Raw genomic sequence first — 21,822 nt, forward strand, 5'->3', positions numbered from 1 at the left:
GAGGTCATCAGTCGCCTAGAACTTAGAACTAATTAAACCTAACTAACCTAAGGACATCACCATGCCCGATGCAGGATTCGAACCTGCGACCGTAGCGGTCGCTCGGTTCCAGACTGCAGCGCCTAGAACCGCACGGCCACTCCGGCCGGCCATCAGGGGTTCCTTATCACTCCAACTGCACACGCCCCACACCGTTACAGAGCGTCCACCAGCTTCAATAGTCTCTTGTAGACATGCAGGGTCTATGGATTCATGAGGTTGTCTCCACACCTATACACATCCATCCGCTCGATACAATTTGAGATGAGACTCGTCCGACCAGGTAATATGTCTCCAGTTATCAACACTCCAATGTCGGTGTCAACGGGCACAGGCGAGTGGTAAAGCTTTGTATCGTGCAGACATCAAGGGTACACGAGTGAGCCTTCCGCCTGGAAGGCCATATCAATGATGTTCCGTTGAATGGTTCGCACGCTGACACTTGTTGATGGCAAAGCATTAAAATCTGCAAAAATTTGTGGAAGGGTTGCACTTCTGTCACGCTGAAGGATTCTCTTCAGCCGTTCTTGCAGAATTTTTTCCAGCCGCAGCGACATCGGAGATTTGATGTTTTACCGGAATCCTGACATTCACGGTACACTCGAGAATTGGTCGTACGGGAAAATTCCCCTTCATCGCTACCTCGGAGATTCTGTGTCCCATCGATCGTGCGCCAACTATAACACTAAGTTAAAACCCACTTAAATCTTGAAAATCTGCCACTGTACCAGCATTAACCTATCTCACAACAGCGCCAGACAACTGTTGTCTTATGTAGACGTGGCCGGAAGCAGCGCCGTATTTTGCCTGTTTACGTATCTCTGTATTTGAATACGCATACCTATGCCGTACCAGTTTAGCCTGCCGGTGTGGCCGTGCGGTTCTAGGCGCTTCAGTCTGGAACCGCGTGTCAGCTACGGTCGCAGGTTCGAGTCCTGCCTCGGGCATGGATGTGTGTGATGTCCTTAGGTTAGTTAGGTTTAAGTAGTTCTAAGTTCTAGGGGACTGATGACGACAGATGTTAAGTCCCATAGTGCTCAGAGCCATTTGAACCATTTTGAACCGTACCAGTTTCTTTGGCGCTTCAGTGGATATGCGACTGCGGTAAACTGTATCATCACTATCACACATGTTCATGGTTACTTCCCAATTTACACTACTTACACGAAACAACCGCGGTATCTTCTACAAGTACTCTGCTGCTCTAATGGAACTCTCACTATAGTTTTCCCCATAACGTAATTTCCACATTTATACTGCTATTTGTTGAAAATGTTATCTTCAAACGTAATATTAAACCTCCACATTTCCTCTCCATATTTCGACCGCAGTGAAAGTATTCCGCTAAACAATTGTTATTAGATACGGTGAGCGCAAGACAAGAACAATATATAGAATGAGATTTTCACTCTGCAGCGGAGTGTGCGCTGATATGAAACTTCCTGGCAGATTAAAACGGCGTGCTGGACCGAGACTCGAACTCGGGACCTACCATCTGAGCTACCAAAGCACCACTTAGGCTCCGTCCTCACAGCTTTACTTCCGCCAGTACCTCGTCTCCTACTTTCCAAACTTCACAGAAGCTCTCCTGCGAACCTTGCACAACTAGCACTCCTGGAAGAAAGGATATTGCAGAGACATGGCTTAGCCACAGCCTGGGGGGTGTTTCCAGAATGAGATTTTCACTCTGAAGTTTGGAAAGTAGGAGACGAGGTACTGGCGGAAGCAAAGCTGTGAGGACGGAGCCTAAGTCGTGCTTGGATAGCTCAGATGGTCGAGCACTTGCCTGCGAAAGCCAAGGTTCCGAGTTCGAGTCTCGGTCCAGCACACAGTTTTAATCTGCCAGCAAGTTTCAACAACAATAGCGATTTCTTTATCCAAATTGGTAGAACAGTATCAGCAACTAAAACTGCTACGACTCAGACACATCTAAATATTTCAGCTTTATGTATCAACTTAGGTTAGGACGGATTTTCGAAGTCCGAAGTGATAAGAGTCAGCCCAGACGTAGCATCTAGTACGAACAGACTACGTAAATTTTAAAACAGCTGTAATGACTTGATGGCTGGACAAGCTAAAGCGAAAATAATGATGCTCTGTATACTCGTATGTAGCTTACACCTTGCATCGATAAATGGAAATATTAAAGGAAGTAAGCTGCTTCCAAGTGATGATGGAAATAAAATATATCTTGAGTTGCCGAAGTCCACATTTCGAACTTTTGAAGCTAAACGTAAGCTCTTGTTTTTAATAATTGTTACACTCATGTCAGATCACCAAAATGAAGTACATAACATCTGGGCTATCTCATAAGCAGACTTCTTCTGTTTCAAGCCGAAGCACGAAAGTTTGTTTTGATGATGTCACTGGGACATTTGAATTACGTATCTAACATTGACCGTAGCAAAGGGTAAAAAAGGTGTAGCTGAGTTATTTTGAACAAATAAACGAAATAACCATGAATAAATACTATGATGATCACACGTAGAAATGTAGTGGAAGTAATACTAATGGACAAAAGCAACAATGTGAAATTATCTCGAGACAAATAAAATTTTGGCGTCACACGAGACTGATAGCGAAAATATTTTAGAGCAACACAACTACTCACACATTGCTATCAAATCATGTATCATGAGACGACAAGACGCGGTGTAAAAAATTTTTCTTTGATTCACAGCGTAACATCAAAGAATGTTTTCTGTCTTTCTCAGGTGCCGCACGTCAGTTTATTTCAGTCTAAGTCCAAGATTTCGAGTTATGAATCGTTGCAGAGCATATTTATGTAATTGGAATATGGTCTTGTTCCTTATTTCGCAGTCAGACATGTTAATCCAAGAAGCAAGGCCACTCGTATGACACGATCTCCACATCCTCTTCATGATACAACATAAAAGATTCTTCTTTGATTTACTGGGAATCAAATACGTCTTTGATTTGATTTCGTGTTAGCTTCTAGACAACGTTGCACAAATCTGAAACTTCTACGAACATTATCCATTTGCGAAAGAAAATCCAAACTCTAGCGGCAGATTTATTATGGTCTTCCAACTTTTCTGTCAAGCAATATCGCAAGATTATGTACGTACGAAATGTGATAGATACGAAATAAAAATTTTTTTAGCTACGCTGAGATAGAAATAATTTTACAACGGTAGTAGTATTCGGTTATAACGCAAAATCCGACAAAGTCACTTTAAGTAATGTTTACGGATATCCTTGGGTTCGGTATATTGCGGGTAAAAACTAAAAATGAAAAATATAAATTCAACAAAACAATAGCCACAAAAGATGTGCGGTATTTGTTGATGTCAGTGGATAGATAGACTTACACTGAATGGCTTGAGGATAACCTCAAAACTGAGCGTGGCTGAAAATGATGAACTGAAAGCTAACGTTTCCAGATAAAACGACCATAAATAATTAGCGCGTATTTGTTGACAAGCAACTACAATAAGAACTGTCCGGTAAGAACAGAGGATTCAGATCCCGATTAGTGTTCCTATGTGCCTGAGAAAGTCCCTACATTTTGTCTGTATAGGTCATATACAGGGCGTTACAAAAAGGTACGGCCAAAGTTTCAGGAAACATTCCTCACACACAAAGAAAGACAATATGTTATGTGGACATGTGTCCGGAAACGCTTACTTTCCATGTTACAGCTAATTTTATTACTTCTCTTCAAATCACATTAATCATGGAATGGAAACACACAGCAACATAACGTACCAGCGTGACTTCAAACACTTTGTTACAGGAAATGTTCTAAATGCCCTCCGTTAGCGAGGATACATGCATCCACCCTCCGTCGCACGGAATCCCTGATGCGCTGATGCAGCCCTGGAGAATGGCGTATTGTATCACAGCCGTCCACAATACGAGCACGAAGAGTCTCTACATTTGGTACCGGGGTTGCGTAGACAAGAGCTTTCAAATGCCCCCATAAATGAAAGTCTAGAGGGTTGAGATCAGGAGAGCGTGGAGGCCATGGAATTGGTCCGCCTCAACCAATCCATCGGTCACCGAATCTGTTGTTGAGAAGCGTACGAACACTTCGACTGAAATGTGCAGGAGTTGCATCGCGCATGAACCACATGTTGTGTCGTACTTGTAAAGGCACATGTTCTAGCATCACAGCTAGAGTATCACCTATGAAATCATGACAATGTGTTCCATTGAGCGTAGGTGGACGAAACTAAAATGAGCTCTAACGTGGAAATTAAGCGTTTCCGGACACATGTCCACATAACATCTTTTCTTTATTTGCGTGTGAGGAATGTTTCCTGAAAGTTTGGCCGTAACTTTTTGTAACACCCTGTAGGTCATAAGTTTAGATGGTTTCAAGAATACGAAAATCGAGTACTCACCATAATAAAATATATTTTTAGCAGAATTATTCGTTCTACACGCAGAATAACCTAATCATGAAAATCAACAAACAATGAATATTTTTCTTGTCAGCTTCTGACTGACTTCCCCGCTGCTAAAACTACGTTTCCAAATTTCACTAGGTACAAAACACAAAAGCGAGTCGCACGCTTCTGAAAATGGTGATAATTCAGTGACGCAGTTAGGCGAAACAAATACGCCACTTGTTCTTATCTAAAGATCATGTTTTGTTAGTGGCACGGCAGCTGGAAGCAACCAATCAGACTGGACGGAACAAGATTATGGACCCCTTTCCAGTTTCATACGCTTTATTGTCGACAAAATGTAACACATGTTTGGTACGTATTTAAGAGGCGGTACTTGATGGTGTCACCACGCTCACCTGCAGACATGTTGCGGACTGTTGTGGTGGTACTCCTGGCAGTGGCGCTGTGTGGCACCACTGCTTCTCCACTGGGGAGTCCCATTCCAGGGAGCAAGCTCTGGAGGTCTCGTCTGGATGGCCGGATCGTCGGCGGTTCCGCAGTCAGTATCTCGCAGTATCCCTGGCAGCTCTACTTCACAATGTGAGTTCTAGTGTAACATGAGAGAGGTATCATAAAATGTTATAACATATTTTTTCGTAATCAAGTATTTCATTTTTCAGATCTCTTGAAATTCCAATCCAGTATGTAAGACATCAGATAGTAAAATCGTCAAAGAGAGAAAATCTGACACTCATTCTTCTTCTCCTCCTTCTTCTTCTTGGAGTTGGTTTATTTCTCAGTCTGCCTCCAGAAATTGCGTTCATAAATTTTTCCAAATAGTTGTCTTGAAGTTTCACCTGTCACTGCTCTTTCACCATCTCATCCAACTATCTCTTTAGTGTCCTTCTATGTAAATTTTCTGGAACATCCACCACTAGTGCCGGCTCGTAGGCACTGAGGCATTATATTCTCCCCATCGAAGTCCTGATGTCTTCATTTTCTGGCCAGTGATACACAGGTCATTCCCGTTTTTAAGAAGGCCCGCAGGACAGATGCACACAATTATAGGCCTATATCATTGACGTCAATCTGTTATAGAATTATGGCACATGTTTTATTTCATGAATTATGACGGTTTTGGAAAATGCAAATCTCCTCTATAAAAGTTAACGTATATTCCGCAGAGACCTTGCGAAACTCAGATCGCTCTGTTCCTCCGTGAGATCTTTAGCGCTGTAGTCAACAGACCTCAGGTTGATGCCGTATGCCTTGACTTCAGGAAGGCATTTGACACCGTCACGCACTGCCGTTTAGTGAAAGAAAATACGAACTTACTGAGTATCCGATCAGATCTGTGACTGGATTCAATACTTCCTTGCAGAAAGAACTAAGCACGTCGCTCTTGACGGAACAAAATATATACATATATATATAATCTAGTAGAAAGCGTCGGATGCTACTTAAGATTGTTCGTAGATGATGCGGTTTTCTGTAACAAAGTGGCAACGCCATAAGACCGTATCGATTTTCAGAATGACCACCAGAGAATTGATGAATGTTACAGGCTCTGACAGTTGACCCTGAACGTAAATAAATGTAACACACTGCACGTACGTAGGAAAACAAAGCGTCTACTGTACAAGTACACTATAGATGAGAAACAGGTGGATCCTAACTGGCGTAAAATGTTTAGGAGTAACTACCCAGAGCGACCTTAAGTGAAATGAGCACACGGAACACAGTGGCAAAGGTAGAAAAGTAGATGCTAGACTGAGGTTCGTAGGAAGAATCTTAAGGAAATGTAACTCATCCAAGAAGGAAGTGGCGTATAAGGTGCTTGTTCGAACGAGTCTTGAGTACTGCTCAACAATATGGGTACCTTACCAGGTAGGACTGATAGAAGAGATAGAGAAGATCCGACGAAGAGCTGCGCATTTCGTCACGGGGTCGTTTAGTCGTTTAGAATGATACCGAGATGCTGCACAAACTACAGCGACAGTCGTTACAAGAGAGGCGTTGTGCATCACATAGAGGTTTGCTATTGAAATTTCGAGAGAGCACTTTCGAGGAAGAGTCGGAAAACATGTTTTTGCTCCCGCATACATCTCGCGCCCTGACCAGGACGAGAGAATCCGAGAAATTAGAGGCAATACAGAGCCTTATCGACAGTTATTCTTCTCCATGCCAGTTGCGACTGGAACAGGGTAGGCAGGTTCAGTTAGTGGTACCAGGAGTCCGCTGCGCTACACACCATTAAGTGGCTTGCGGAGTGTGATGTAATGTAGATGTTGCACAACTCTTCGTTAGTCGTCGGTCTCATGCTGCGTTACGAAACAAAAATTGATATTCTCATGTTATCTGTCTTCACGATATTTGAGATACGTTTTAAAAAATGACTTAGATTTATTGCGTAATTTTTGTGGGTGACAGAGCCTTTAAAGCAATACTATATTGCCATTGCCTTGGAGAGAGTACAGCTCTGGTGGCTGCCTGCAGAGACAGTGCGTGTAGCGACTGTGTGGAAACTTTGGACCTTAAACGTCAGATGCCACCCGATTTAAGTCAGACTATAGTGTCTTTGCTTGTTTTATTGGTTGGCTTGCTAATGTATCACTATCTATGAGTCGTGTAAAGAAAAACAATGATGTATCTGGTCACATTTGTCCTCAGCTAATCTGGCGAGTATTACGATAAGGGTTATCTATTACATTTCTTCCGCCGGCCGCTGTGCCCGAGCGGTTCTAGGCGCTTCAGTCCGGAACCGCGCTGCTGCTGTTCGAATCCTGCCTCGGGGATGGATGTATGTGGTGTCCTTAGGTTGGTTAGGTTTAAGTAGTTCTAAGTCCGGGGAACTGATGACCTCAGATGTTAAGTCCCATAGTGCTTAGAGCATATGAATCATTTGAACATTTCTTCCGGTAAATGACGCCCCAGCCTTCCAGCTCTCTTCTCTCACCCATACCAACGTCAGTAATATTCCTATTGTGAAATGTGAGGCTGTCTGCTACGTACAGATCAAGCACATGAACAGCAACTATGCTGGATTGAATGTGGTACTTCTGGGTAGTACTACTGTATAGCTACTGTATTACTCTTTAGTGACAGTTGCTTTAAGTGTCTCGTTTATTTCGATTTTTGTGTTTTGTATCATATTTATGAAAATATTGGGTAAGAATATACAATACTGTGTCTATGTTTCACAAATTTTTATTTTGAACAGCACAGATTTGGGTTTCTCCGTTTTTCAGTGTTGCTTTCTTTTTTTTCAAAGACGTTATTGTGCCTTCTTGTGTACTTTGAAGCAAGGAATCTAACAGTCTCCAAAGTGGTAATTAGAAATACATCAAGATCCTACAGTGTAACTTACTCCACGTTCCGACCCTGACTGAGGATTTGATAACATCAGCCGCTGTGGCATCTTCTGCCAGTGACGACATTCGGATGCGATACGGAGGTATCGATCCATCAAACTGCTCTCTCGGTCGCTAATCAGTTTCCCAGACCTTGGAGCCGCTATTTTTCGCTCAAGTAGCTCATCAATTGGCGTAGTAAGGCTCAGGGCACAACATTACACTCCTCTGACCATGAATGGTTCAAATCAAATGTCTCCAAGCACTATGGGACTTAACATCTGAGGTCATCAGTCTCCTAGACTTAGAACTACTTAAACCTGACTAACCTAAGGACATCACACACATCCATGTCCGAGGCAGGTTCGAACCTGCGACCGTAGCAGCAGCACGGTTCCGGACTGAAGCGCCTAGAACCGCTCGGTCACAGCGGCCGCCTCTGACCATGGAAAAATCTGTGGGAGTACAGTGAATCGAACCAGGGTCCTCCGCATGACAAACAGACGCGCTGAGCTCTCAGGTACGGAAGGAAAGAAATAACATGATGAGTTTTACGTCCATCCGTCGATTAAGTGAGTGGAGACTGCGTAATAGCTCATACTAGAGAAGGAAGGGTAGGAAAATCACCCATCGCTTAAATGGTACCACCGGAGCATTACCCTAAAGCGATTTAGCGAAATTACGGAAGATCTACATTTGGAGGGCCCGAGGATTTGAACCGTCGTCCTCCTGACACGAGTTCTGTGTATCATCGCTGTGTCTCCTCGTTCGGCCACAGGTACTGTGGTGGACTTTCTACAGTATAAAAGAAAGAAATTGATGTACGATATGACATTGATGGTGTGACTTGAAAATTACATTGCCCAGAGGAATAGTCGATAGTCAGGGATATGACAAGACCAATCATTCGAAGGAAAAACGTCAAGTGAACATGGGCTCTAAAATGCAAAGGATGTGTTTGACAGTAACCAAGAAGAACAATTTCTCATAGCTCGTAAACTATGTACTTTGGAGACTGGACGTTTGTTCTTGTTTTGGTCCATACTACCATTCCTCAAAATATGGAAAGCAAAGAGCTTGCAGTAGAAGAGATTTGTTTCATACAATAGAAGATGAAGAATTGCTCTTAGGTCTTAAGGTGTGCCGTTTAGAGCCCATGTCTATTAGACCCATTCGGATCGACCGATGATTCCTACCACATTCCTGAATATCCACCATTCCCCCTGGGAAGCCACATACGTTTAGTTTCTGGCTACACCACTTCGACAACGAGGCACTCAAGAAGCTGCGTTGGCTATTCCAGTAATTCTGACAGTACTTAAAAAATATTCAAAATTATACACTGAAACGCCAAAGAAACTGGCATAGGCATGCGTATTCAAATAGAGAGATATGTAAACAGGCAGAATACGGCGCTGCGATCGGATACGCCTGTATAAGACAACAAGTCTCAGGCAATTGTTAGATCGGTTAATGTTGCTACAGTGGCAGATTTTCAAGGTTTAAGTGAGTTTTAACTTGGTGTTATAGATGGCGCACGATCGATGGGACACAGAATCTCCGAGGTAACGATGAAGAAGGGATTTTCCCGTACGACCATTTCACGAGTATACTGTGGATATCAGGAATCCGGTAAAACATCAATATCTCCGACATCACTGCATCCGACAAAGATCCTGCAAGAAAGGGACCAACGATGACTGAAGAGACAGAAGTGCAACCCTTCCGGAAATTGCTGCAGATTTCAATGCTGGACCATCAACAAATACGAACCATTCAACGAAAAACCATCGATACGGGCTTGAATCCTAAGGCCCACTCGTGTACCCTTGATGATTGCACGACAGAAAGCTTTACGACTCGCCTGGGCCTGCCAACACCGACATTGACTGTTGATTACTGGAAACATGTTGCCTGGTCGGACGAGTCTCGTTTTAAATTTCATCGAGCGTATGGACATGTACGGGTAGGGAGACAACCTCGTGAATCCATGGACTCCGCATGTTAGCAGAGGACAGTTCAAGCTGGTGGAGGCTCTGTAATGGTGTGGGGCGTGTGCAGATGGAGTGATATGGGACCCCTGATACGTATAGATACGACTCTGACAGGCGAGACTTACGTAAGCATCCTGTCTGATCACCTGCATCCATTCATGTCCTTTCTGCATTCCGACGGACGTGGACAATTCCAGAAGGATAATGCGACACTCCATATGTCCAAACTTGCTACAGAATGGCTTGAGGAACACTCTTCTGAGTTTAAATTCTTCTGCTGGCCACCAAACTCCCCAGACATGAACATCATTGAGTATATCTGGGATGCCTTGCAACTTGCTGTTGAGAAGAGATCTCCACTCACTCGTACTCTTACTGATTTATGGACAGCTCTACAGGATTTATGGTGTCAATTCCCTCCAGCACTACTTCAGACATTAGTCGAGTCCATGCTACGTCGTATTGCGGCTCTTGCACGTGCTCTCCGGGCTCTACACGATATTAGGCAGGTACCAGTTTTTTTGCTCTTCAGTGTATAACTGAACAATGCAGGATTGGTAAGAGATGGGGTCAGGACAGTGTACGGTTGTGGTGAGAGCAAAATGTATTTGGTGATTCGATGGCAATTTTTTCTAAAACGACTGATACTTTTCAGTTTCGTTAATTTCAAGCCTTGAAAGTATCTGTTCTCTCTTTCCTTAATGCAGCATCTAAGGAATAATTTTGATTAATCTCTCAATAACACTGCGCCAAAGTGGAGTACGATTCTTGCTATTTTCAGAATATATTATTTTCCTTCATTCGTGTATGTAAGTGTGCATTTGTCATCCATGTAGTACTATTTGCACTCGTACAAAGTGACATTATCGCTCTACTTTTATTCACTGAAAGTTCTACGTCGTAGTCGATCAACATATTTTTTCATGTCATCTCTTTGGTGTGGTAGGTCACTGAATAATTTCTTTCTCTCTATGCTACCTATTCAGGTTGACAATATGTCGACGAACCACAGAGAACACTGTTTCTCAGCCAGATTTCAAAGAATTAGTGATGGGTGTGTTATAGTGCGACTTAAAGTAGTTGGCATTTGACAGCAGCGGGCTACCCTGCTCCCGCCGCTAATGGTGTAGCGTTTCACTGTGTTGCCAGCCCAGTTCATAGTGTCTGCCAGCACTCAAGCAGTAAGTGACGCGAAAATGTCGATGCAACACTTAAATTCCATAGAACATTTGCTCCTCCATGTTGCACCCTGGATCATTTTTCATATTTGGAAAAACCTTACTTTCGCGGAGAAAGTTTTGCAATGTTTGTAATTAAAAAAATGTGTACAGCGCACAAGAAGAGAACGATTTCATTTACGAATGGAATAAGAGTACTTATTAAACAGTTATAAGAGTCGAGGGGCATGAAAGGGAAGCAGTGGTTGGGAAGGGAATGAGACAGGGTTGTAGCCTATCCCCGATGTTATTCAATCTGTATATTGAGCAAGCAGTAAAGGAAACAAAAGAAAAATTCGGAGTAGGAATTAAAATCCATGGAGAAGAAATAAAAGTTTTGAGGTTCGCCGATGACATTGTAATTCTGCCAGAGACAGCAAAGGACCTGGAAGAGCAGCAGAATGGAATGGACAGTGTCTTGAAAGGAAGACAGAAGATGAACATCAACAAAAGCAAAACGAGGATAATGGAATGTAGTCGAATTAAATCAGGTGATTCTGCGGGAATTAGATTAGGAAATGAAACGCTTAAAGCAGTGAATGAGTTTTGCTATTTGGGGAGCAAAATAACTGATGATGGTCGAAGTAGAGAGGATATAAAATGTAGGCTGGCAATGGCAAGGAAAGTGTTTCTGAAGAAGAGAAATTTGTTAACATCGAGTTTAGATTTAAGTGTCAGGAAGTCGTTTCTGAAAGTATTTGTATGGAGTGTAGCCGTGTATGGAAGTGAAACGTAGACGATAAATAGTTTAGACAAGAAGAGAATAGAAGCTTTCGAAATGTGGTGCTACAGAAGAATACTAAATATTAGATGGGTAGATCACATAACTAATGAGGAGATATTGAATAGAATTGGGGAGAAGAGGAGTTTGTGGCACAACTTGACTAGAAGAAGGGATCGGTTGGTAGGACATGTTCTGAGGCATCAAGGGATCACCAATTTAGTATTGGAGGGCAGCGTGGAGGGTAAAAATCGTAGAGGGAAACCAAGAGATGAATACACTAAGCAGATTGAGAAGGATGTAGGCTGCAGTAGGTACTGGGAGATGAAGAAGTTTGCACAGGATAGAGTAGCATGGTGAGCTGCATAAAACCAGTCTCTGGACTGAAGACCACAACAACAACAATAACAACAACATTAAACTTCTATTACAGGGCTGGCGACAGGGGAGAATCTGAAAAAAGTTCCATGGTATAACAGTCTTCCCTACTTGACGCACCAGTTTTACAACTTCGGGCCTTGAAGGTCAGCTAATTTAAGTCAGACTACAGAGCCTTTGCATGTTTCATTTTCTTCGACCAAAGAACGCTTTCAATGACTGTGGACCGGTAACCACTGCTTGGAACTACTTTTCTAGTCTAATATCACGAAAAACTGGCAGTTAAGACAGTAAGACAATAAGAGAGTAGGATTTCGCAGCTAGAGTTCATTCAAAAAGAATTGATGTAATGTAGAATTGACCACCAGATGTGACGAGAGGCGGAGCCGTCAATATAATAGGAGGCGGGGTTCATTGTGCTGTCAGTAGATAAATAGCAACAGCAGAATGGGTCAGTCAGGATATCTCGGCGACTTCGAAAGTGAACTACTCGTGGATATCACCTGAGTAACAAATCCATCAGGGACGTTTCAACCCTTTCGACGCTGCCCATGTCGACTTTGGTTCAAAAATGGTTCAAATGGCTCTGAGCACTATGGGACTTGACATCTATGGTCATCAGTCCCCTAGAACTTAGAACTAGTTAAACCTAACTAACCTAAGGACATCACACAACACCCAGTCATCACGAGGCAGAGAAAATCCCTGACCCCGCCGGGAATCGATCCAGGGAACACGGGCGCGGGAAGCGAGAACGCTACCGCACGACCACGTGCTGCGGACTGTCGACTTTGGTGACGTCATCGTGAGGTGGAAACACGAAGGAACAACCAGAGATAAATCAACACCAGGCAGACCTCCTGTATCGACTGACAGTGGCCGTCGACTATTGCAGAGGGTGGTTGTTAAAATTCACATAAAATCCCCAGAAGCAATCACTCTTGAGTTCCAAAATGCTACCAGCATTCCAATTAGTACAACACCTGTGTGTAAGGATTTAAAAAAAAAAAGTAGGGTGCGATGGTCGAGGAGTATCTGAAAAGCCATACATTTCCGTAGTCAGAGGTAAGTGAAAAGTGACGCCGTTGAACAGTGTACGACTGGAAACGAGTGATTTGGAGTGATGAATCACTGTACACCCCGTGGAAATCCCGTGGAAGGGTTTTGGTTTGGCAAATACCTGGCAAACGTTTCCTATCATCATATGTAGCACTAACAGTGAAGTACGGCGGAAGTGGTATTACGGTAGTGGGTGTTTTTCGTGGTTAGGTTGTGGTCCCCTCATTCCAAGAAAACGTTAAATGCGGAATGATATGAACACATTTCACAGCGTTACGTACTGCGTACATTAGAGGAACAGGTGGGAAACGATGATTATTTGTACCACCATGACAACACACTCTGCCATAAAGCCGCATCTGAGGGGCAATGGTTTCTGGACAGTAATATTCCTGTAGATTGGCCTCGCTAGAGTACAGACTTGAACCAATGGAAGACCTATGGGATGAGCTAGAAAGTCGACATTGGTTCTGACCTTAGCATCAACATCACCACCATGTATGATTTCGGCTCTTGAGGGCTAGTAGGCTGCCATTTTGGCACAGATGTTCAGACATCTCATTGATAAGAGTCCGTAGCAGAGTCAAACCGTCACAAAGACGAAGAGTATACAAATCCCATACCAATATCCACTAATAAGTGTTCTGATAGTTTTGAACAAATATGTGATTTTATTTGGTGACAAAATGTTAACATGTTATTTCTGCAAAATTTGAAGAGAAACGCTATACAGCAGACAACAAAAAGCACTCACAGGCCTCAGGAGTCACCAGCTACTGCGTAAGTGGTACTATATCACGACTGTAGCTTCCGCCCCTTTCACCAACAGCAACGAATCAAAAATTCACACTACATTTGCCATCAATAGCATTATACCACCACACAATCCATTGATACTGTCACCAAATAAAATGCATTATGCCATAACAGCCAGCCATTACCAAATAAGTAATGCAAAGAAAAAAAAACTACAAACCACAGCAGTCACCCAGATGAAAACTACCTTGCAATAGCAGCCGAAACTTTAATAGTTTTACCACGTAGGGGAAGGTCAGGTTACATCGGAAAGCGCATTATTACGGAATAAAAGTTGATTCGGAACTCTGACGCTAGAGAAAGCAATAGTAGCTCCACTGTTGTGTGTAGTACGGCAGATCAAGATCGCTCAAGGGATTTTGAATGGAAACATCTGTGCATTCAAAATGGTGGCCAGTTATCTAATTCGAGTTAGTATTTCGGTGCACGAACTTAAATTTGAAGTGCTACATTTTGCTTTAAAGTACGTAATATTACATTTTTATTGAATATTTGAGGGTAAGTGGTATTTTATTCTCTATAGTGTTGGCTGTGACGATGCCTACCCCATATTAAACTATCACGGCGGTTTGTTTGAGACGTATCGGAGAACGCTATTTACGGTTCCAGACAGCATAGAAACGATGTTCTGTAACAAGCAAAAGTCCCGATTTAAATGGAGTAAAAATAACATAGGGGAAGAAGATACTAGAGTTTTTGAAATAACTTTCAATCAACCGAGTGAGAAACATTCACATTAGGTGATAGTCTTAAAACTTTACGGGAAAACAAGAGGTGCCCATAAAATAGGAAATAATAAGTTATTCTTTTTTAGACTGAAGTCAGCTGATAGGCATACCTGCTTAAAGGAAGTGCCTCTAACTAACGGCTCACCTCCAGAGGATGTAATGTTTCTAAGTAGAGAAGGAATTAGCATATTTCATCAAAATATAAGAGGTATTAGAGATAAAGTTAGTGAACTGCTAATAGATGTTAACTCTGAAATTATTGGTATATCAGAGCCCCACTTAAATAATTTGATAATTCAGAGGCTTCCTTTACCAGGCTACAGATTAGCTGGCTCTTTCTCAAGGAGTTCCTTGCGGGGTGGGGGAGTGGCTCTGTACGTAAAAAACGGTATTTCATTTGAGTACATAGACGTATCACGACACTGCACTGAACAGATATTTGAAATTTGTGCAGCATTAGTTGAATTTAGTGAAACTAAACTTCTAATTACTGTTGTTTATAGGTCCCCTAACTCCGACTTCAGAGCATTTTTGCTTAAGCTAGAGAGGGTTCTTGATTCACTTTGTAGGAAGTACCAGAAAGTAGTTATATGTGGTGACTTCAATGTTAATTTTGTACATGATTGTGTAAGAAAAAGGATGTTGGTAGATCTCCTAAATTCACATGATCTGATGCAAACTGTGTTTTTTCCAACTAGGGTGCAGGGGAACAGTAGCACAGTCATAGACAATATTTTTATTCATTCTTCATTACTAGATGGGCATTCTGTTAGTAAAAGGGTCAATGGCCTTTCAGACCATGATGCACAAATTTTAACATTAAAAGGTTTTTGTACTCAAACCAACGTCGTATTTAACTACAAACTACGTAGGAAAGTTAATCCAACAGCAATAGAGAGTTTTTCAAAACTTGTCAAGGAACAAGAGTGGCAAGATGTTTATAGTGCCGATAATATAGATGATAAATACAATGCTTTCCATAACACATTTCTCATGCTCTTTGAGAGTTGCTTTCCATTAGAACATTCTAAACGGGGTACTAGCAGTAATGGACAGCCCGGTTGGCTGACTAGTGGGATAAGGATATCATGTCGAACAAAGCGGGAATTATATCAAAATGTTAGTAGTCACAATCAAGCTACGGTAGCCCATTACAAATAGTATTGTAAGGTGCTTAAAAATGTTATTAGCAAGGCAAAAAGTATGTGGTATGCAAGTAGAATAGCTAATTCACAGGATAAAATTAAAGCCATATGGTCAATTGTGAAGGAAGTGTCTGGTCAGGAGCACAAGGTTGATGATATAAAGTCAGTTCGCAGTAATAATATTTCTGTTACTGATAAATCAGATATATGCACAGTATTTAACAACCATTTTCTGAGCATTGATGGTGAATTAAATAAAAATTAGGTTTCTACAGGAAATCATATAAATTTCTTAGCAAATGCCTTTCCGAGATTGACGTCTGAAATACTATTCTGTGATACAGACAAAAGGGAGATTGAGTCAATAATTAAATCACTGAAGACTAAGGACTCTCATTATTATGATGGAGTGTCTAGTAGAATATTAAAGTACTGTTCTGCACATGTTAGCCCTGTATTTAGCCATATTTGTAATTTTTCCTTTAGGAATGGTCAGTTTCCTGAGCAATTAAAGTACTCAGTAGTAAAGCCGCTTTATAAAAAGGGAGAAAGGGATAATGTAGATAATTTTAGACCTATTTCTATGCCATCAGTGTTTGCAAAAGTTATCGAAAAGGCTGTGTATTTAAGGTCAATTGATCATTTTATATCATACGATTTGCTATCAAATGTACAGTTCGGCTTTAGAAGTCATTTGACAACTGAAAATGCTACATTCTCTTTTCTCTGTGAGGTACTGGATGGGCTAAACAAAAAGTTTCGAACGCTTGGCATATTTTTTGATTTAAAAAAGGCATTTGGCTGTGTTGATCTCACAATATTGCTCCAGAAGTTGGACCATTACGGAATAAGGGGTTCTTGTTGTTGTGGTCTTCAGTCCTGAGACTGGTTTGATGCAGCTCTCCATGCTACTCTATCCCGTGCAAGCTTCTTCATTTCCCAGTACCTACTGCAACCTACATCCTTCTGAATCTGCTTAGTGTATTGATCTCTTGGTCTCCCTCTACGATTTTTACCCTCCACGTTGCCCTCCAATACTAAATTGGTGATCCCTTGATGCCTCAGAACATGTCCTACCAACCGATCCCTTCTTCTAGTCGAGTTGTGCCACAAACTTCTCTTCTCCCCAATCCTATTCAATACTTCCTCATTAGTTATGTGATCTACCTATCTAATCTTCAGCATTCTTCTGTAGCTCCACATTTCAAAAGTTTCTATTCTCTTCTTGTCCAAACTATTTATCGTACATGTTTCACTTCCATACATGGCTACACTCCATACAAATACTTTAAAAAAATGATTTCCTGACACTTAAATCTATACTCGATGTTAACAAATTTCTCTTCTTCAGAAACGCTTTCCTTGCCATTGCCAGTCTACATTTTATATCCTCCCTACTTCGACCATCATCAGTTATTTTGCTCCCCAAATAGCAAAACTCCTTTACTACTTTAAGTGTCTCATTTCCTAATATAATTCCCTCAGCATCACCCAATTTAATTCGACTACATTCCATTATCCTCGTTTTGCTTTTGTTGATGTTCATCTTATATACTCTTTCAAGACACTATCCATTCTGTTCAACTGCTCTTCCAAGTCCTTTGCTGTCTCTGACAGAATTACAATGTCATCGGCGAACCTCAAAGTTTTTATTTCTTCTCCATGGATTTTAATACCTACTCCGAATTTTTCTTTTGTTACCTTCACTGCTTGCTCAATATACAGATTGAATAACATTGGGGAGAGACTACAATCCTGTCTCACTCCCTTCCCAACCACTGCTTCCCTTTCATGTCCTTCGACTCTTATAACTGCCATCTGGTTTCCGTACAAATTGTAAATAGCCTTTCGCTCCCTGTATTTTACCCCTGCCACCTTCAGAATTTGAAAGAGATTATTCCAGTCAACATTGTCAAAAGCTTTCTCTAAGTCTGCAAATGCAAGAAACGTAGGTTTGCCCTTCCTTAATCTAGCTTCTAAGATAAGTCGTAGGGTCAGTATTGCCTCACGTGTTCCAACATTTCTACGGAATCCAAACTGATCTTCCCCGAGGTCGGCTTCTACTAGTTTTTCCATTCGTCTGTAAAGAATTCGCGTTAGTATTTTGCAGCTTTGACTTATTAAACTGATAGTTCGGTAATTTTCACATCTGTCAACACGTGCTTTCTTTCGGATTGGAATTATTATATTCTTCTTGAAGTCTGAGGGTATTTCGCCTGTTTCATACATCTTGCTCACCAGATGGTAGAGTTTTGTCAGGACTGGCTGTCCCAAGGCCGTCAGTAGTTCTAATGGAATGTTGTCTACTCCGGGGGCCTTGTTTCGACTCAGGTCTTTCAGTGCTCTGTCAAACTCTGCACGCAGTATCGTATCTCCCATTTCATCTTCAATAAAGGGAGTAGCTCACAATTGGTTCACCTCTTACTTTAGCAACAGGCAGCAAAAGGTCATTATACACAATGTTGATAACAGCTGTGATGTGGGATCTGAGTGGGGTGCTGTCAAGTAGGGGGTGCCCCAGGGATCAGTGTTGGGGCGTCTCCTGTTCCTTATTTATATAAATGATATGCCGTCTATTATTATGGGTAACTCTAAAATATTTCTGTTTGCTGATGGCACTAGCTTGGTAGTAAAGGATGTTGTGTGCAGCATTGATTCGGTTTCAAGTAGTGCAGTACATGACCTCAGTTCATGGCTTGTAGAAAATAAACTAACGTTAAATCACAGTAAGACTCAGTTTTTACAGTTTCTAACACACAATTCAACAAAACCTGACGTTTTAATCTCACAGAATGGTCATATGATTAGTGAAACTGAACAGTTAAAATTCCTAGGTGTTCAGATAGATAGTAATCTGTCGTGGGAAGCCCACATTCAGGATCTTGTTCAAAGACTTAATACTGCCATTTTCACTATTCGAACGGTATCGAAAGTGAGTGATACTTCGACACATAAATTAGTCTACTTTGCTTATTTTCATTCAGTTATGTCGTATGGTATTATGTTTTGGGGTAACTCTTCCCAGTCTAGAAGGATATTTTTGGCTCAGAAACGGGCAGTTTGCGCAATAAGTGGTGAGAGTTCACGAACCTCTTGTTGACCTCTGTTCACGAGTCTGGGTATTTTGACATTGGCCTCTCAATATGTATATTCCTTATTGTCGTTTCTTGTTACCAATATTAGTTTATTTACAACAATAAGCAGCTTTCACTCGGTTAATACTCGGCAGAAATCAAACCTCTATTTGGATCGGACTTCCTTAACTCTTGTGCAAAAATGTGTGCAGTATACTGCTGCATCCATTTTCAATAAGCTGCTACTCGAATTCAAAAAGCTTAGCAGTAATCCACGCGCTTTCAAATCGAAACTGAAGAGTTTCCTCATGGGTCACTCCTTCTATTCTGTCTAGGAGTTCCTTGAAAAATTAAACTGATTCTCATTGTAATGCTGATAGCATTTGCTTAAACTTATGGACTGATTTTCTTTCAGGTTGATGAACATTTATTTTTATATTTTATTACTTTTATGTTGTAAGTTCATGTACTGACACGTTCCATGACCTTGGAGATTTGCTCCTCAATTTGGTCCTACGGAACTTGACATGTAAATAAATAAAATAAATAAATGAACAGGAAACCATATTGTACAATCACGTTGAAATTTTTAGTTACTTAACTTACGCCTTTGAGTAAAAAGGAGTTGTTAAATGTAGTGTACAACTATACAGAGTAGCTCAATATAAATCGTCAGTTGAATAAGGCAAAAATAAAGTGGGTAAAGACTTTGGCTATAGTTTTTTGAAAAGGCATGAAGACACATGAAGACATAAGGTTGAGGAGAGATGAATCTATGAGATTGTAGCGAGCAGCAGGTTTCAGAAAGAAACGTGTTGATAGCTTCTTTGACAGACTAAGGTGAGCTGATGGGCGAGTTCATGTTAAAATCCACTTAAGATCCAATTATAACTGTTTTCAGCGAAAACGATTACAGTTTTACGTCCGATGCAATCCTCCAAAAAATTAAATCATCGATACGAAAAGGTGGAAAAAACGAATTTGTGTTCTTATGACATTAGAGTTTTAAAATTCTGTTAAGTAATATATCGTAGTACAGGTTAGTCTGAAGAATATTTAAATACATCCTTCAGATAATACTATAATTTCGAAATAGCTCACGTGTCCGATACGATCCGAGCGTCCCCTAGTGCCTTACATAGACTTACGTTCCTTGGATAACTTTTGAGATTAATCATAATGAAGAGGAAGGAGTAACTTTACATTGGTATTACACATCAGTATGTAAATGTGGCTATTGCTGAACATTTACAACTGTTTTCTACATTTATCTTACATAAAAAGTTCTTCTTCAGGACAAAAGGTGCTGTCAAGGATAAAATTTTATAGTTTGTTTTCAGATTTAACTTTCTTATCATTGGTTGCCTTATGCTAAAGGCAACCTTAATATGGAAAAACGGATTTAGATTTTCTTTTGTTATTGTAACTGTGTGCATCATTGGTCCTTTTGAACTACACGAGGGAATAAATATACTGTGAAGCAGCAGTCAGAATGCCAAATTCCTTAAGCAGATGTCCACAACACTTTGTTTCAGCAATGAAAACTTTAAACTTCCTTGTTACAGATGAGTTTCCCCAGTACATAATTCCATATGAAAGTACATGTGGATACCTAAAAATTTTGAAGTTACCGTCCTATGTATTTATTATTTCCGCACCATATGTTACATTTGTCATTAGTGTAATACCTTTCTGTGCGTAAATTGAATACATTGTATTTTTTATGTTTAAAGTGAGAATATTTGGAGAAAACTACACAATAATTTCTTTAATAACGTGGTTTATCTTTTCTCCTGTTACTGTACCTATGTCCAGCCTGACTACAAAGCTAGTCACATTTGCAAAGGAATTGATTCTGTATATTGTATATTGGGCGCAAAATTATTTATATGTATGAGAAATAATGGAGGGCCTAAGACTGAGCCTTGTCGAACATTTTAAGTGATTCCTTCACAGTCAGAAGGATCTTCCCTGCTTATATAGGTCGAATTGTGTTCGTTTGGTTAGATATGACGTTATCAATTGGTTGGCTGTACCATCAGTTCCAAAATATCTCAGTTTTCCTGAGACGATATTCTGACTTGCACTGTAAAATCCCTTAGATAGGTCACAGGAAACAGCAGTTGGTGCTATTTTGTTATTTAATGCTTGCCAAACTTGGTACGTGGAAGTGTAAAAGGGATTCTCAATTGAAGAAATCTTCTAAAACCCAAACTGCGACTTACTAAGGACATTATTGCGACGCAGGTAGATAGTTATTCTGTAGTACATTATCTTCTAAAAATTTTGAGAAAATGCTGTTAGTACTGAAACGGGTAGGTAGCTGTTGACATCTCTCCTGTCATCTTTCTCATAGAGGGATTTAACAATGATATATTGAAATCTCTCTGGAAAAATGCCGTTAGTGATACTTTACACATTTTAGGAAAGGCAGTACTTACTATATAGTAACAACTCTTTAGTACTTGAGAATAACTGGACGTAAAATGGCCATCTGAAAAACGATCATATGCTTTACATATCTTTTTATTTAACTGCCTTGATTGCAATGTTTTCGTACAAAAGTACTGGTTTCGGGAATGCAGCACTCATCTTCATAACCTACAACAGAAGTAAAACAAGAAAGCATTGTTGTCTACTGCAGTAGATGTTAAAAAACAAAAAAGAAATTGTAGTATAATCACAATGTACCTCTCATTCTGCTACACTGCAAGAATTCATAAACATGTACGGTGGGCGTTCAAAAAGTGATGTGTATGTTTTTTTATTTTTTTTGCCAGTTTCGGTTGAGAAAATGCGGAACTTGCAGTGGGCCATCGTGGAGCATGACCGCTTCATGCCTTACAGTTCCACGAAGTTCCGATACGAGGCGGTGCTACTCGTAGCCTTCAAAATATCGTCTGTGACGGACGAGAGTTTCTTTTGGCGGAAAACCATAGACTAGCA

General features: G+C 40.9%; 1 protein-coding gene across 1 annotated transcript in view; it reads left to right on the forward strand.

Moving 5' to 3' along the window:
- LOC126484929 (trypsin alpha-like) overlaps positions 1 to 21,822 on the forward strand; it is a 151,239-nt gene that overhangs the window by 121,930 nt on the left and 7,487 nt on the right. The window contains exon 2 of the mRNA XM_050108531.1: positions 4,780 to 4,994. Coding sequence (XP_049964488.1) covers positions 4,780 to 4,994 — 215 coding nt within the window. The remainder of the gene's footprint in view (positions 1 to 4,779; positions 4,995 to 21,822) is intronic.

This window comes from Schistocerca serialis, chromosome 6 (assembly GCF_023864345.2).
Source record: "Schistocerca serialis cubense isolate TAMUIC-IGC-003099 chromosome 6, iqSchSeri2.2, whole genome shotgun sequence".
NCBI classification, from domain to species: domain Eukaryota; kingdom Metazoa; phylum Arthropoda; class Insecta; order Orthoptera; family Acrididae; genus Schistocerca; species Schistocerca serialis.